Source organism: Perca fluviatilis, chromosome 8 (assembly GCF_010015445.1).
Source record: "Perca fluviatilis chromosome 8, GENO_Pfluv_1.0, whole genome shotgun sequence".
Taxonomy (NCBI): domain Eukaryota; kingdom Metazoa; phylum Chordata; class Actinopteri; order Perciformes; family Percidae; genus Perca; species Perca fluviatilis.
The window spans coordinates 30096042-30111882 of NC_053119.1; the positions used below are offsets into that span (position 1 = coordinate 30096042).

Genomic DNA, 15841 nt, shown 5'->3' on the forward strand with positions numbered 1-15841 from the left:
GCCTCGTCAAGCCAGTTTATCAGACAGTTTCATAAATATCAATTTCATAAATAAAAAAGAAATATAGGCCTAGTGGAAATGCAAAACTTTAAAAGTAGGCATGGCCACGTTCTAATAAAAGACGGACACATGCAGTCATCTAAAAACCTTTTAAAAAAAAAATAGAAAGTAGCCTAAAAGTCTGTAAGAGGGGTGTTGGAAATGTTGCTGCGACTGTCGAAAGTCAAATAAAATCAACCAAAATAAGTGCTTTGACTTCACGAGCTTTCTAGTCTTGCATTGCCAGACCTCCACAGCGCTGCGGAGGAAGAGGAGCTTTCCAATAAGTTCAAAGCGTATAGGCTACTGGATCTCCTCCGGTGTCATGCCGGCCTCCCCACTGCTGCCCCACGCCGGGGCGGTGTGGATTCCCCGGAGCTTCATCTGTAGCCACACCTGACGCTCCTGCACCTGCTTCAGCTCCCCAAGGTTGTGCATGAGTTGCACCTCACTCACCGTCCTTTTTCTGTACATAGGATCATAAAATGTAGACTACCTTAGTTGACATTGTAAAAACAGACTGTGCTGCTAAGAGGGGCAAATAGCCTAAATGAGGTAGCCTATTTAACTTGTGAATGATCTTAATTGATCTGAAAGAGTCGATAGGAGGGAGAAATTACCTTAGGGGGCGCGCTTCACAGAGCGTGAAGAGGTGTAAAATGCAGAGTGAAATGAACACGAGTTTATAGTCCAGATTGCGCATGTTGACCTGTTATTTAAAAAGAAATAACCTCAAAATCATGTTTTCTCGTAAATTTAAAAAGCTTTCAAAACATTCAATATTTTGCAAGAAACAAAATAAATAACAGCATTTCGAATGTCAAACCTTTAGCCTTAAGTTAAAATAAGTGAGCAGCCTATTGGAGACCAAATTACATTTTTAATTAAAATGTAAGTTGTTTATTTTTATATTGAAAGCTCCACATTCAAATATATCACAATGTCAGTCTAAGCTGATTTAGGCTTATCTAAAATAAATAAAAGAATAAACTATAGTTTGGGTGTGTTTGGCCTACATCTCAGACTATAACAAGCTGAACATACCTCTGGTGCTCACTTCTCCTCAGTCTGATAAAACGTTACCAGGATATAAAGTGAAGTCAGTCTGGTTTGGTGGTTAGCTCCTATTAGTTATGATAAGCACTGCTCCCCAACTTCCTTTTATAGCCCCTGGGCCCAGTCATTGATGAGCTGCCTTCATTATTGCTGTTGATGTCATACCTCCAGCTCCTGGAGGGGGCAGGACAGGAATGACACAACACCTCCTCTGAGCGTCAGGCTTTTACTGTCATACCAGACCAAACTAATGGCTTTGCACAAACGCACATAAACCAAAGTTCCAAACCTTTAAAAGGAATGTCTGTAATTCCTTTACATCTAGTAATTTCTACAGGGATTTGATGTCTGGTGACATTTTATGTATCATGTATCACTACATTGTAGAATCATCACATGTATGTTAAAACATGAGTTGTTAATAAAGTGATAGGATGATTTATTTATTTTTTTACTAAGTTTTGTTTCTAAGATTAACCTTCCCCACACACTTCTTGGTGCAGATTTTCCCCTCCACATTTTCAATTTTGCATGCTACTCGGTTATTTTTTCCCTACTTCAGATCAGTGGCCAGATCTATTAGTCTACATCTGATGTGACCTTTTTGTCTGAATCCCAGCATACCTCACAACAATAGCGCTAACATTTGGATGGATTTATGACTCCCATTTGGGAATCTCCCTGGTTACATATGCACTTTACTCAAGAATTAACATTGTTGTAATGAGTTTGCCTCCCCAAAAAGAGCTTTTACAATGACCTGACGTCAAAGAAAACATCCTGAATCAAAGAGTAAGTAGGAGTTCAGGAACTGTGTCAGTGGGTGATGCGGTTGCCATCACTGTTGTCATGAATGGTGTGTGCATGTTTTGTCAACTTGGAATCTCTGAACATCTGAAGAATTATGACTTACTCAGATATATTTGTTGAAATCAATAAGAAAAAGCAAAGGGTCATTTCACACAACATATTTCCCTTGTATCCATTGTGGTATCTAAACGTTAGAGTCTAGTGATACAGGATTTTTGCGGCTGATAACGATAAATATTTTGAAGTTTAAAAACACAGTAACAATATTTTTTTTTATTTAACCTTTATTTATTTAGGGAAGGTTCACTGAGAGGCAGCCTCTCTTTTGCAGGAACGCCCTGATCACATTCACACAGTTACACATTCATACCTGGAAGCTGCCCGGTACAACCACCGTCTGATCTGGTGGCCACTGAGCAGCTCCACTCACGATACGTATTTACATAAAGAAATATTTTTTACAAGAATTCCTTAATTTATTTGAAGAGCAGGGGACACAAATTGTATAATGGCAGGACATTTTACAGCTGAAAAATTGCGAATCCCCTAAAGGTGCTAGAAAAATGCACAACAGGTCTCTGTCATCTGATCCCCTTCAACAGCGCTTCACTAAGGGATGCGCAAAAACCCATCTCTCTCCACAGTCTTGTGGTACAACGAAAAAAGGCCGCCAAATACGCTTTAAAACTTAGCCAAATCATTATCCAGCAGTGTCTGAGGGTAGGAACACAAGAGGCAGAGGACACAAGGTGGTATCTGAGCCTTCCTCCACACACCAGCGCTGGAAAGCGGACTGCCGTCAAGCGCAACACGCTGAATGAATAAGTCCACTAGTCATTCTGTGACTTAAGATCTGTGTATTCACATACAGCATATTGGCTCACACAGTGGCTCTGCTGTTACAGATCAACATCCCCGATTTAACCACGGGGTGGAGCTGTTGCCTAAGTAGTGCAACGGGACACAAACGAGACCCGCCCTACAAAGCAGGGTTAGGCATTTCACCTCGAGTAGTTAAGGTTAGGATAGCCGATTGGTCAGGGGATAGGACCTGAACAAATGGGATTACGTTACCTTGCGTTCTCATGGACGCCTGGCCAATAAATGCTATTGAAGGGCGTGTCTTGGCGTGGCCATAGTGAGATTTGTAATATTGCCAACGGGACACCCTAGCCTGCCCAAGCGCTCCCGTTTAACATCCAGGGCGACAGCCGTTGGCCTATACTTGCAGGGTGGGCGATTGCACAGTCCGGCTGCGACAGTGTGTCCCTGTACCATATGTCAGCTGTCATGATGATGACGTCCCCCCGAGTCGGAAAACACGGTGCGCTTGTGTGTTCTAGTGCCACTAGAATGGCCACTGGGTTCTCTTCCTGAATGCGAGCCAGGAGACGAGGAGTCAGGGGGACAGGGAAAAAACTAGACCAGCCTCGCGCCTTCATAGAGAAAAAAACCACAGTGTTTCAACACTTTCAGCACCGTGGACAGCTCCAGGCAATTTATGTGAGGAGGTGGAGAATCTGGTCACCTTCTCCCCCAAAACCTGCAATTCGCACATGCCCCCCCAGCTGATGAGAGAAGTGTTTGTGTACACTGTTATGTGTGACGCAACTGTCCACAGGGAATAAAAACCCTGCCCATCCATGTGTTGTCTGTTGCCATAGGAACAGAGAGCACCGAGCCCTTTCCGCCGCCCATGGTAGGGCATAACCGAAAAAGGGCGGCTGCCGGTCGCCACTATGCTGGGGATGCATGGCGGGGCAGTCATCGAGTCAGAGCTCTCCCCATCCCGCTCAGATGGCTGGGGGGTGAGGAGTAACTGTGTAGCATATTCTGAGTGGACGCTCCCTCTGTTTACACAGTGAGGGAGTGACCGGGCTCCGCCTGCAGCACCACATGTGTGCAAGGCGTCAGAGCCGTTATCTGAGATAATGATAGTTTTTACCACGCCCAAGCCTAAGTCCAGGAGGTGTGTTTCTGCATCCCCTCCATTACCTACAGCTCATGGCTGTCCAAGGTGCGGTCTAAACAACCCACCAGGGGCAATGGGACTGCCCAAGAGCACACGTCTGCTATTGCCTGGGAGTTGTGATCTGTTCAGGCAGATGTTCCACTGTGACATGTGCAACCGGATGTTGATATAACTCCGGGGGACAGCCAAGGCTTAGCGGTCATGGCGGAGACAGCAGAGCAATGTTGTTCTGCGCCGCAGTCACCGGTCAGTGAAGCGAGCATGGACCTGGTTCGGGGAGATGGCGTTGTGAGTTTGCATTCGGAGGCAGGATGGAAGCCAAGCCCTACCGCAGTTGCAGGACCGCTAGGAACTCTGTTTCTGTGTTGCCTTGAGCCCTGGTGAATGGTGCATAGCGAGACATCGGAGTCGCCTGTCTCCCGGGTTCGGGGAATGCTACTCAGCATTCACACAGGTCGAGAACAAAACCCTTAGCGGTGGGCAGGGAGCCCGCCCGCTGCCGAGGAGAAAAAGCCGCTGGTGCAGTGCTCCCCTTCTGGAACAGAGACAGCCAAGTGGCGGGGCTCCGTAATCGTCTGCTGTTTCGAGCTCCAGTTCTCCCAACCGGGAGGAGGGAGAGCCGGCAAGAGAATCGTCTTCGGGGGGATTGAGTCAGCGAACTCGTGCCTGCCAAAGAGGTCCCCTTCCGGGATGTCTGGGTGTCGCCGCTGGTGGTATCCTTACGTTACCCGACTGTCCGGCTGGCTGCCATCGTCTACGGCTTCGGTCCCTCCGTCGGTAAGCGGGCGCAGAACTGCTGGCGGCCGGTAGGGTGCCAGCCCAGCAAACGGGGCCGAGGCATGGCGCGCAGCTCGGGTGGCAGGATGTAGCTGGTCCGTCAGTTGGTACACGGGCAGACACCGCTGTTCTTTGAAGTCTTCAAACTGCTTGTCACTGAAGAAAAATAGGGATCAGATCTCTGGTCTCGCAGCTGTAATATACAGTAAATGTGGATGTAAGAGAGGCCCGTGCAGGGCACTAGGGTGCGAAAGAAATCTTCACGACTGTGCATGCGCGAGGGATAAACCCAATAGCAACTAGCTCTTAGAGGGCAAAAAATAGAAACACAAGGATCAACATCAAAATTAAGTCTTTTATGGAAAAAAATCACTAACACATGCACTGCACATGCAATTTTGAAGTGCGTTTCCTTGAATTTGGGTGCAACAGGACACTTGAGATAGAAGGAAAAACACAGATCTTAAAGGTGACTTCTATTTTACCCCGTGTTGAAGTCTCCAATTTTCTTTTGTTTAAACACTAAACTGGTATTCCATAAAATTGTGTTGTGTGGAGAAAACTTGTGGGTAAACATAATTTTGCTAAAAAGTAGTACTTGTTTGTGGAAATCAGATAGCTTTACAGGATTTTTTGGCACTTCAAAGTCACATTTGAGTAGAAATTCGATACCTCCAACTTTTTTAACATTTTTGTTAGGAATGTGGTACCAAATAGAATGAGGCTTGGACAGGCAGTCTTTTAACCATGTCATCCTGAGAACTGCAATTACTGATTCAAATTCCATAGCTTTTAGGGACTGTTTGTTATTTATTTAAGGAGCCACTGGAGGAGTTTTGGGACCTTTAGGCTAAAAAGACTTGACCCTCCCCTCACCAGTAATAAGTTTTCCATGACCCTCCAAAATTATTTGAAAAAGAGGTATAACCCTCCCCTTATGTGCTAGTTTGCACTTAGCAAAGCTGTACAGAGGCAATTTGATTTTTTACAGCCATGATATACATGAGTTAACCTCTGCATTGTCATCTTACACATCACACTCCTCTATTATGGTGTGGTGGCCATTTCAGTAGATTTATTCACTAACATTGTTGTAGAAACACAATAAGCATGGAAACCTAATGCACACTTCCTGCATTACTGCATTACTTCAAATACTAAGTTCCTCATCTAGTAAACTAGTATTCACATGAAATAAAACAATAAAACATTGAGACCATTCAGCAAAAGACACTGGGAAATATAAAATTCAACACTGGTTGCTATGGACTCGTCACTAGGCTTCCTCAGTCATTGTATGTTTTAGCTTACAGGTAAAGCTGCTGAAGTTGAACATTATATTCCAAAACATATGTTTATTTTATTTTAGCAGATTTTAAATTACATTGTAACGATGTAACGATTTAACAATTCGCCCTTATGAAATGAAAATGGCTGTCTTGGAACGCCATAGACAGATGGTGGCGGAAAGCCCTGACACTTAAATTCAGCTAAAATGTAACAGTGAACAATCAGTGTTGGACCTACAGTCTGTTGATATGCCTCTCCAAACGCAGAAACGAAGCGCAGTCACACCATAAAACATTAAAACACGTTGAGAAAAAATATCCGTATTTTACAGTAATACTTCGCCGTTTAAAGGGAAGTTTGGGGTCCCCTGCTGGAGCTGCTCCCCCCGCGACCCGACACCGGATAAGCGGACGAAGATGGATGGATGGATGGATGGACTTCGCCGTTTAAACAAAGTGGAATAAAACTTATAAAAGTCCAAATCTACACAAAACCCGCAATCAATTAGTAAGTAATTATATACATGGCATTTAGGAAACCTTTATTGCAAGGTTGGCACGGCAAGATGTCCAGACAACAGTAGGCCTAATTTTCTTTTTTTGCGTCCTGCTGCTCCCATCTTCAGCCAGGTAATATTTTTTTTACTAAAGCAGTTTATGAAATCTGATGTATTACTTACCACCATTTAGTTGTTTTGTGTTATAGACATGTATTACGTCTTGTCTCGTCTCGTCTGTTCTTGCGTTTTGGACCTCGGGGACGCGACCGATCATATCGACGGGGTTTTCTGTCAACGGTCGGCTGTCTGCTAAATGTGTCTACACCTTAAGAGCTACATGGAAAAATATGCCACTTTGAAATATTTCATGAATACAAAAGTTGGGTGACCCCACGACAAATTTTTTTGGGTGACCCTCCCCTCAACAAAGAATAAAAAGACATGACCCTCCCCTATTAGTCCCCCATTATCATAATCCCTGACTAGTTGAGATTTGCGAAGGTAGTGAGTTTTATTCTTCCAGATAAACAAAAAGAAAAAATATGGAGTTAGATGACTTTTTATTTGGAAGAGATGAATAAAGAGTGACATGGATAAAGAAGTCTTCTGAGCAGTTAGTCCAAGTTCAAAATGCAGAGCAGGGCCATGTTCAGCCCAGACAAAACATAGCAACACGGTTTTTTAAACTGAAACGGGATGGATTAAGACAGATATATACAGGATTAAGAGAACGGGTAAGGATATTTCTTTCCCACTATGGCCACGCCAAGACCCGCCCTTCAATAGCATTCACACACTACTATTGGCCAGGCGTCCATTCTTACATGTACAGGTCCTATCCCCTGACCAATCCCCTAACCCTAACCTTAACCACTCGAGGTCAAATGCCTAACCCCAACCAATCAAGCTGCTTCGTAGGGCGGGTCTTGGCGTGGCCATAGTGGGATTCGTAATTTTGCGAACGGGTACGTTGAACACCCTGTGGTGTGCGCAAGCGCTCTGCCTTTTTATTGCCACGAAATTACACGTCTCTGCTGATTGGGTATCACCGGTGACACAACCAATAAACGAGAGACACCCACCAAACGAGAGAAAACGTCTCAAAGCAGTTGCACACCATTTCACACCGTTCCGAGGAAACATATCATTCAACCAGGAAATCTTTGCAAAACGGTGCATACCGTTTTGAGGTTGAAAGTGCCCAAGTTTTGTTTTTTCTTTTCTTTTTTAAGGCAGCCTCTCGCCTGGATGAAGTGAACGTGAGGGCGGCTTGTTCTTCCAGGCAGGAGACGAGAGGCAGACCTCCACGTCTGAGCACGAGCGGACGGTAACCAATCAGGAGTGGCCACAGCGTGTTTGGAAACAACCCTCCTCCTCACAAAAGTCCCGTATGACAGCCAGCAGAAAAACATCAGTCTAGATTCAGCCAAGTCCCACAAGTTTCTTCTTCGACAAGACAGTTTGCGTCGTTTTCTTTTATCTGCTGATAAATTGTATCAGGAGCACTCTTATTTTGACGACTAGCTAGCTAGTTGTAGTGAGTAGCCCAACAATATCATCCTAATAACGAAACTACAACTAGGGAAACAGCAAAAATGGATGTGGGAGATTCTCAACAAAAGACGATTACTATTTTTATAAAAACGCCTAACCAAGCTCAGGAGGACCAAACCGTCAAAAACGTCTATCTGAACTGGACTGTAAAGGACCTTAAAACGCATTTGTCGACTGTTTTCACAACTAAACCGGTGAGTTATTATAAAGCGGATAACTTAACTGGCAAATTTCAGCGGAAGGTGTTCGTGTGACAGGCAGCTCAACGCTGTGTTCTGGAATGTCGTGACATTAGCCAGCTGACTGAGTCAAGAAGGCTGCCAGTTAACAGCTCACACACCGCTCACAACAAACCTGCACAAGTATTACGAACTTTTTAAGGATTAGTGTTAACGTTTTATAGGTTAAACTGTCCCCACCAGGTATCATTTATAGGAAAAAGCAGGTCATAACTGTAGAGCCACGTCTACACTTACAGTAGTTTTTGTTATCTATAGTTACAGTAGTTTTTGTTATCTATTTTAAATATGTCGACAGATTTATGTCCTTGGAGTTCAAATAGTTTGTGATAACCTGTTGACTTCACATTATATAGGCTAGTTCTTAAACGTTTATGTGTGAAGCACCTGTGTTTGAAATGAGCCTGCTATATAACCAAATCGTTTTAGGCTTTGTTAATCCAAACGTGAGGCTTGGATTGTGACACGTCACACATATATGATGATAATGAATGGCAGAATGAGCTGCACACATTTTAATAAGACAGTCAGCCAAGTAACTTAAATCTTAAGCATATAGGGCTGCCAAGTTTCATCCTCCCTGGAAAATTGCAGGCTTGAAGGGCACAGTGTCCATCCTGGCTGCTGCTGAGATGACAGTTGAGAATAGATCTAGGCCTGAGTAGAAAAGAGGGGATGCTGATTCAAAGTGTACAGATAAGGCAGGGCCAGGCATTAAAATACAGTATATTCATCCAAGTGACAAGCCAGGTCGCAGAGTAGAGTTAATGATTTCTGATCAAGCCTGTAATTTCTTGGGAAAATTAGCCATGGGTTTTAGCTGAGACGGGGCCACCAGTATTAGGCTGATTAAATCCTGGCTCATCTGCAATGCAGGTAATGTTAAAATAGAATAGCCTAGGCCAACATGCAAACATAATTGAGACAATTATAAATCTGCCTGGCTCCTAATAATAATAATAATAATAATAATAATCCTTTCAAAAACAATAGGTTCCTTGCCCTTTATCATGACCAATATTTGGCAATTTGCAGATCATTTGTATCTGTGTTTTATTAGCCTGATAATAAATAAAGTTAATTAACTATAAAGTGTGCTACTTTGGCTCCACTACAGCTCTGTAAGCAGTATGCAACACCTGCAAAGAAACTGATTGAAGCTCAGGAAGCTATTTTTGTTGTGTATAATGTTTACGTTTTCAGTTTTATTAAGTAATTGCTTAAAGCATTTAAACAAAATTTTATGTGTTGGAGTTTGTACTATTCAAAAATGTTAATTTTAACTAAAAGATTTTCATTTTTACTTTGAATGCATATCTGTTCCAAATATCGGTTTGATTAACTACTACAAATCTAGCCAAGATATAATTTGTTAGTCAAAGTTACTTTATCCCAAATGTTTTAATGACCTGAAACCTACTTGTTTTCTGTAGACTGTGAGTGACCAGAGACTCATCTATGCTGGTAAACTGCTGCCCGATCATCTGCACATCAAAGAGCTCTTCAGACAAGTATGTGTGACAATATGTTTGTCTGTTTGCAAGTACACATGGCTGTGCTTACAATCATTACTTTGGCATGGTATTTTTGGCAGGCTCTTATTCAAGTCGAGGGTCTAAGGACAGAGGCCCTTGAGGCAAGTTGTTGTTTTGTAATATTGAGCTATATAAATAAAATTAGACTAGATTTTCTTAGACCCTTATGTCAGTGAAGTTATACACGTACTTCCTGAAAAAACGGAAATTTGTGAACATCAAAAGTTGATTATATGACTTTTATACTGGCGGTAAATTGGCGAGAGAGGTTCAATCTAGCCTACTTTTCTCTCACCAACCTTTTTTATAATAAATAGCCACAACAGGATCTACATTAAGCTTTGGCTTGTGTAAACATTTTCTCACCGGTTTGATCATAAGCCAGACACTGGGAGTTTTACCACTAGGTGTCACATGTGACTCGCATGTGGCAGGCCCGCTAGCTAAGAAAGCTAAAGTAAATGTTCGGGCATGTCAGCCCTCATGGACAGACAAGTGGGGTTTTGTGTTTCAGAAGGGCTGTGATGTGTGTACATTGTCGCCAGCGGCGGCTGAGTCCGTCTTTGTACTTGGCCTAATTCGGGTGGTTGATTATCACATATTTTTGTGAATTGGCTGTCGAACGACCCAGATGGGTGGTACATGACGTGCCATCATAAGTCCATTAATGAGACACAAATTTCTGTGATTACTTCACAGCTCTGTAACAGCAGTTGAGTGTCTGTGCTTGGTTTACATGTCTGTAATAACGGCCGGACAGTTGAGTGTATGTGGTTACTTTACATGTATGTACTAATAGCAGGACAGTTGAGAGTGTATGTTGTTATATGGTTTATGTGTCTGTAATAACAGCAGGATTGTTGAAATGTGAAGTGAGGATAGCGCTGTCGGGTAGACACCTGTGTTTTTCATCAGATAATGATAAGATATATCTGATACAATCTTATGTGAAATCATTTTGACTAAAATAACAAAATTATTAGTTTTGGCGAGACTATCCATCCATCCATCTTTATCCGCTTATCTGAGGTGGGGTTGCGGGGGCAGCAGCTCCAACGGGGGACCCCAAACTTTCCTTTCCCAAGTCACATTAACCAGCTCTGACTGGGAGATCCCGAGGCGTTCCCAGGCCAAGGTGGAGATATATTCTCTCCACCTAGTCCTGGGTCTTCCTTGAGGTCTCCTCACAGCAGTTCTGGCAAGACTAGGTTAACTGAAATGTTCAACATAATGATTTGGGGGCCCCAGGCAAACTTGTGTCTTGCTTTATTTTTCACCCTTTCTCTAACTGAGAATGTTGGCATTGGCAGAAGAACTACTCAAAACATTTTAATTTTTTTGAGCAAGTAAAACTGTTAATAGTAAAACTATTAATACCGCTCAGTACAAGTCCTGCATACCTAAAGTGAAAAGTTAAAGAGGCATCGTCAGCACAATGTACTTAAAGTTTCTTCATGTCTGCTCAAGGTGGCAGTTTCAACTCTAATATAATGTGGAATAGTAGTAAAATCTGTATCTGCAACGTGAAATGTCACTGATTACATTTCTCTCTAGTAGTACAATGTTTTCCTCCGAAGTATTACAAAGTAAGTTAGTAGTATATAGTTGGGTTGAATATCAGTTGCTTTGGGGGCCTTCTGTAAGTTATTTCAGGGTACAGTGGTTCTGGAGAAAGCTGGAAGCAGCAATACAGGAGGCCAAGCAATCAACCTGTTTCCAACAGACACGTTTTGAACCGGCACCGCACTAGTTGAGATAAACTGCAAAAACATCCTGATCTGGAATTTATTGTTGTCTGGTGAATGAAGGACACACAGTCCCTCCTTTCTTCACCACCTTGCTCTGTTGTCTTTTCATACTGACAGGTTTAATTCTGTTGAATGTAAAGGATTGAATGTATCAGTGTGTTTTACCATGCAGCTTTTCTAATCTGGCATGTATCTCCACTCTCTCAGACTGACTCCATTCCCACACTGCACCTGGTGTGTGCTTTTAGGATTCCATCCCAAGAACCCCTTGGAGCTAGACCTAAGGTGAGAGATGATGTTTACTCATATTCAACTTTCCACAGAACCTAGGCCATGTTTTAATCCAGATCAATGTCAGCTGTTAAATATATTAATTCCAACTGTTTTTTTTATAAATAATAGAGTTTGAATATGGGCAGTTTTACAAAAATTGATGGCCAATTGCACATTTTCTCCTCGAGAAGCTCCAGTCTGACGTGACAGCCAGCTGGTGGCGGCCAGGATCACTTGCTGTCCGGCCGGCCAGTATTGCTCACAGACCCCGCTGTCAGCTGGAAGTCTCTCAATAGAATCCGAAGCTCCAGTCTGACGTGACAGGCAGCTGGTGGCGGCCGGGATCGCTTGCTCGCTGGCCGGCTAGTGATGCTCACAGACCCCGCTGTCAGCTGGAAGTTTCTCAATAGAATCATGGACAAGTTTATTTCCTGAAATATGGCTTATTTTCCGTTCGAACACATTGTCCTCAATATTAACAATGTTTAAAATGACCCATTTTTCAAATTTGGATATTGTTTCAAAATTGGAAATCAAATGAACGAAAAAGTACACAGGCCCAATTACAGTAACTACATGAAAACTTCACTGTTGTTGCATGAAATGTTGTTTGTGTGACCTACATCATCAGTTTCTATCATCTAAAGTGAAACAAGAGGCCAAGCCAGCCTGGTAGCGAAGCTGCAGCCAAATGCTCCTCAACTGTGTTTCCCAGCAGTCAGCTCCCCCTGCTGTCCATAAGGTGCCTCTGCACCGCTATTGTTTCAGACCCTCCCACCAGCCTTTGGGCCACACCTCCAAATGTTAAATCAAAATGGGAAAAGACAAATGTTAAATTGAAATGGGAAAAGTCAAATGAAATTAAAATAGTAAAATAATAATATTTTCACTTTGGACTTTAAATTTTAATTATGAATAAATATATCCTCCATAGGCATCTTCAGTACCGCGTTCATGTTTATAGGCAAATTGCCACATGTCTAACACTGGCTCAACCTCTGCCTTAAGCTGGGACACTACAAATTTCTCAAGGCATTTCATTACGATAGAAGTCAAAGCTATGGGACGAAAGTCATTATTCACTGTGGCAGAGGGCAGTACACCCATTTGGTAAAAACTCTGGATTTGCTGTAGTGCTGGGTGACAGATATTGCTCAAATTTTTAAACAAACTGTTCTTGCCTTTGCAGACAAAAGAGACCGAACAGCCACGGCCCTCAAGTCCGAGGACCATGGCATCCTCTGCTTCACCCAGTCCCGGCAGCCCCTCCTCCACAGTCCAGAGTTCCAGCACACCGAAGCTGAGACAGAGGAGACAGCCCTCTTCAGCTGCTGCTCCAGCTCACACGCATACCCCATCCTCTCCACCAGGAACTCCTTCATGGTCTGCTGCTGGAATGTAGGTCATAATGCAAGAAATTATGTTTTTATTTGATTTAATTCATTAGCATCACCACACATCAAATTTTAGCAGTACGGATGTGTTTAGGATATTTTTTTCCTTTTCCTTTAGTGGTTTATAAGCAACCTGTTGCTTGCAGATTGTCATGTTACTGAGAATACAGAAGTTAATGTGTGAAGTCGTGGTGGACTGACAGCTGAAGGGCAGCTAAGGTTAGCATTAGCTGTCTCCAAGAAGCTCCCAGCTCCCTAGAACTCGCGACGCAGTTAAGAAACCAGAACAAGCTAATGATAACGTAAGCATTTTCATTTGGTGGAAGTCAAGTTTAAATTCATGTTAAAACAGTACTTCCATCCTTCTTTAGATTCCCAGCCGCAGCCTGTCCCTTCCTCTCTACTAATGTCAATCGGTCTCTCTACTGTAATGTTAGCTCTGTGCCCGAAGATCTCACACTGCCTTGTGTTGCTCACTCCCGCTAACTTATTGTTCTCCAGACATGACATTACAAAAGCATTTTGTTTTCACATGCGGATAACGTTAGGCCAAAGTGAGAAGGGCGAGAGTTGCTAATGTCAGCCAACACCTTTTTATAAAAAAAGAAACATTCAATACTAATTTCAGCATTAATATAGTATTGTTTTTTTTGTTTTTTTTTTACTATTCAAATTATATTTGACTTTTGGAATTAGTCCCCTGTAGGTGGCCACAGGTTTTATCAGGTCTCTCTTGAGAATGAGACCAGAGAATGTAGCGTCCCTTTTAGCTCAATGGCGCAATCGGGAACATCGCTGTTGTAACCATGTTGTTTCCGTGAAAATACTAATGTTGTAGTCCACAATCTGTTTGAGTGGTGATCCGCAGCTGAAGTTCTACATTGATTGTTTTTTTTGTGACAAGTGAATTTCCACCGTGAGGGTTCAGTAAAGTTCTTATCTTCACATGAATGGTGATAACACAGCAAAAAAGTCACACCGACAAAGCATGGTATTCGAGACAGGCTCCATGTTTTCCAGTGCAGTTTCCTTCCAGCGCTGCCACTACTTTTGTATAGCGCCAGCAAAAAGTTGTTACATGCTTCTTTGAGCTCCTTCCCCTAAGATGTCTCATGCACTCAAACTAATACCTGTATTTATGTTAAACAAAGTTTTGCACTCCCTTCTAATATAACTATATAATATAGAGTATAAATAAAAAGGGGATATGATATATTTTGTTGTTACTATGTAATCTGTCTCTTAGACTTCACTGTATAAAGGTTTCAGTGTTGAACAGACATTAACATTCTATCATTGCTTGCAGGCCTGGAGCACCACAGATGACCCAACCAGCCTTTTTTCCACATATTCTCTCTGTACGGCCCTCAGAAGCATTACTGTGGCTCCAACATGTTCCGGCTAGACAGTGACCCACATGCAATGAGTGAGGTTTTCATTTTAATATACTTTTAAATTTTATATTCTTTTTCTATATTTATGTTCTTCCTTTCCCACTACCTTTCATCTTTATCCACTTCATTCCCCCACCACCACTTGCCTTCCCCCCATTTTCTATGCCATATCCCTATTCCACCCTACTTTCTATCCATTTCCATATATCCATTTCCCTCCTTCCTATACAATCCATTCGCCTTTTCCACTCCACTGTCTTTCCAAAGGCTATAAGAGATAGGCTGCACAAGCAGGCACCTGTATGAAGGAAAGCTATAAACCGCAGTGCTTCAGTATACTCTGCTACCATTGCTTTCTATTATGTCCACTCCACTTCCCTTTATCCTATGTATTTCCCTCATACTCCGTTCTTCCTTTTCCATTTCCGTCATACTACTGTTAAGTTGGTGTTTTTCCACTGGGGCTTTCTTTATGCTCACCTCTTCCACATGTTCAAGCCTGTCCTTTCTTTCTTCCATTCCACTTCTCATCCATTTCTTTCCACAAGGTTGTTGGGGTTATCCATCTGTGCTCGTTGCTCTTTCCTGCCTCTCACCTGGCCCCTGGGGCTGTACTCGTGTCCGTGTCCTCTTTTCCAGCTTTCCTGTGGCTGTGTCCTTATGCACCGCACTGTGTGTCATCCCATCTCTCCACACTTCCGGTCTCTCCACTCTGCTGTTTCTTTCATGATCCTTGGTTGTTTCATTTGGGGCTCATCCATGCTGTGGGCTCACTGCACTGACTGTTGTTTTGGGGACAATGTGGTGTCAGTGGTCGGTCATGGGGTCCATTCTGATTCAGTCCGGTCTTCCTTCCAGTTCTCTCCATTCTCATCCAGTTCACCTCCATTCCAGTTGTGGTCGGGCTCCGTTGTGGTCCATGTGGGATTACAGTTCCACTTCCCTTTGCTCCTGGCTCGGTTGATTCTGTGGGGCTGTGTCCGGTCGGGGCCCGTTCCTGCTGTATGTGTGTCCGGTTTCCTGGATTTCTCTGTGTGCTCGTTGGTCGCCTGCTGCTGTGGGTTGCCTTCCTTTCTGTCATTTTCTCCTCCTGTTCTTGGTCTGGTCTGGGGTCTCTCTTCCACCTGTGTGTCCGTTCCTGTGTCTTCGGTCTGTGCATGTGTTGTCTCATGTGTCGCCTCCATGTCTGTGCTGTGTTCCTGGGATGGGATTGTTTCTGGTGTCCCTCCTTCCGTGTGGGTTCTGCGGTTTCCTCTCCTCC

General features: G+C 43.2%; 2 protein-coding genes across 2 annotated transcripts; one reads left to right on the top strand and one right to left on the bottom strand.

The window, feature by feature from the left end:
* Positions 1–203: 203 nt before the first annotated feature.
* On the bottom strand, positions 204–5408 carry pth1a (parathyroid hormone 1a). Its single transcript, XM_039809142.1, has 5 exons — positions 5365–5408; positions 4606–4810; positions 1261–1269; positions 660–748; positions 204–505 (listed from the first exon to the last, which is right to left on the bottom strand). Exons 1-5 carry the CDS (start codon positions 5406–5408, stop codon positions 343–345), a joined length of 510 nt encoding a protein of 169 aa, XP_039665076.1. The 3' UTR covers positions 204–342.
* Positions 5409–7779: 2371 nt separating this feature from the next.
* LOC120564285 (homocysteine-responsive endoplasmic reticulum-resident ubiquitin-like domain member 2 protein) lies at positions 7780–14598 on the top strand. The gene is made up of 5 exons (XM_039809143.1): positions 7780–8191; positions 9670–9747; positions 11727–11804; positions 12982–13190; positions 14493–14598. Exons 1-5 carry the CDS (start codon positions 8039–8041, stop codon positions 14596–14598), a joined length of 624 nt encoding a protein of 207 aa, XP_039665077.1. The 5' UTR covers positions 7780–8038.
* Positions 14599–15841: the final 1243 nt, after the last annotated feature.

What these genes read in the sequence shown, in the direction of transcription:
- pth1a (XM_039809142.1), bottom strand. Translation starts at nt 5,408, where the DNA reads ATGACATGGTTAAAAGACTGCCTGTCCAAGCCTCATTCTATTTG. An exon ending in TCCAAGCCTCATTCTATTTG is followed by an intron (nt 4,811 to 5,364) that starts GTACCACATTCC and finishes ATTTTTCTTCAG; the next exon opens with TGACAAGCAGTTTGAAGACT. An exon ending in TGTGAAGCGCGCCCCCTAAG is followed by an intron (nt 506 to 659) that starts GTAATTTCTCCC and finishes TCCTATGTACAG; the next exon opens with AAAAAGGACGGTGAGTGAGG.
- LOC120564285 (XM_039809143.1), top strand. Translation starts at nt 8,039, where the DNA reads ATGGATGTGGGAGATTCTCAACAAAAGACGATTACTATTTTTATAAAA. An exon ending in CTGTTTTCACAACTAAACCG is followed by an intron (nt 8,192 to 9,669) that starts GTGAGTTATTAT and finishes TGTTTTCTGTAG; the next exon opens with ACTGTGAGTGACCAGAGACT. An exon ending in TCATGGTCTGCTGCTGGAAT is followed by an intron (nt 13,191 to 14,492) that starts GTAGGTCATAAT and finishes CATTGCTTGCAG; the next exon opens with GCCTGGAGCACCACAGATGA.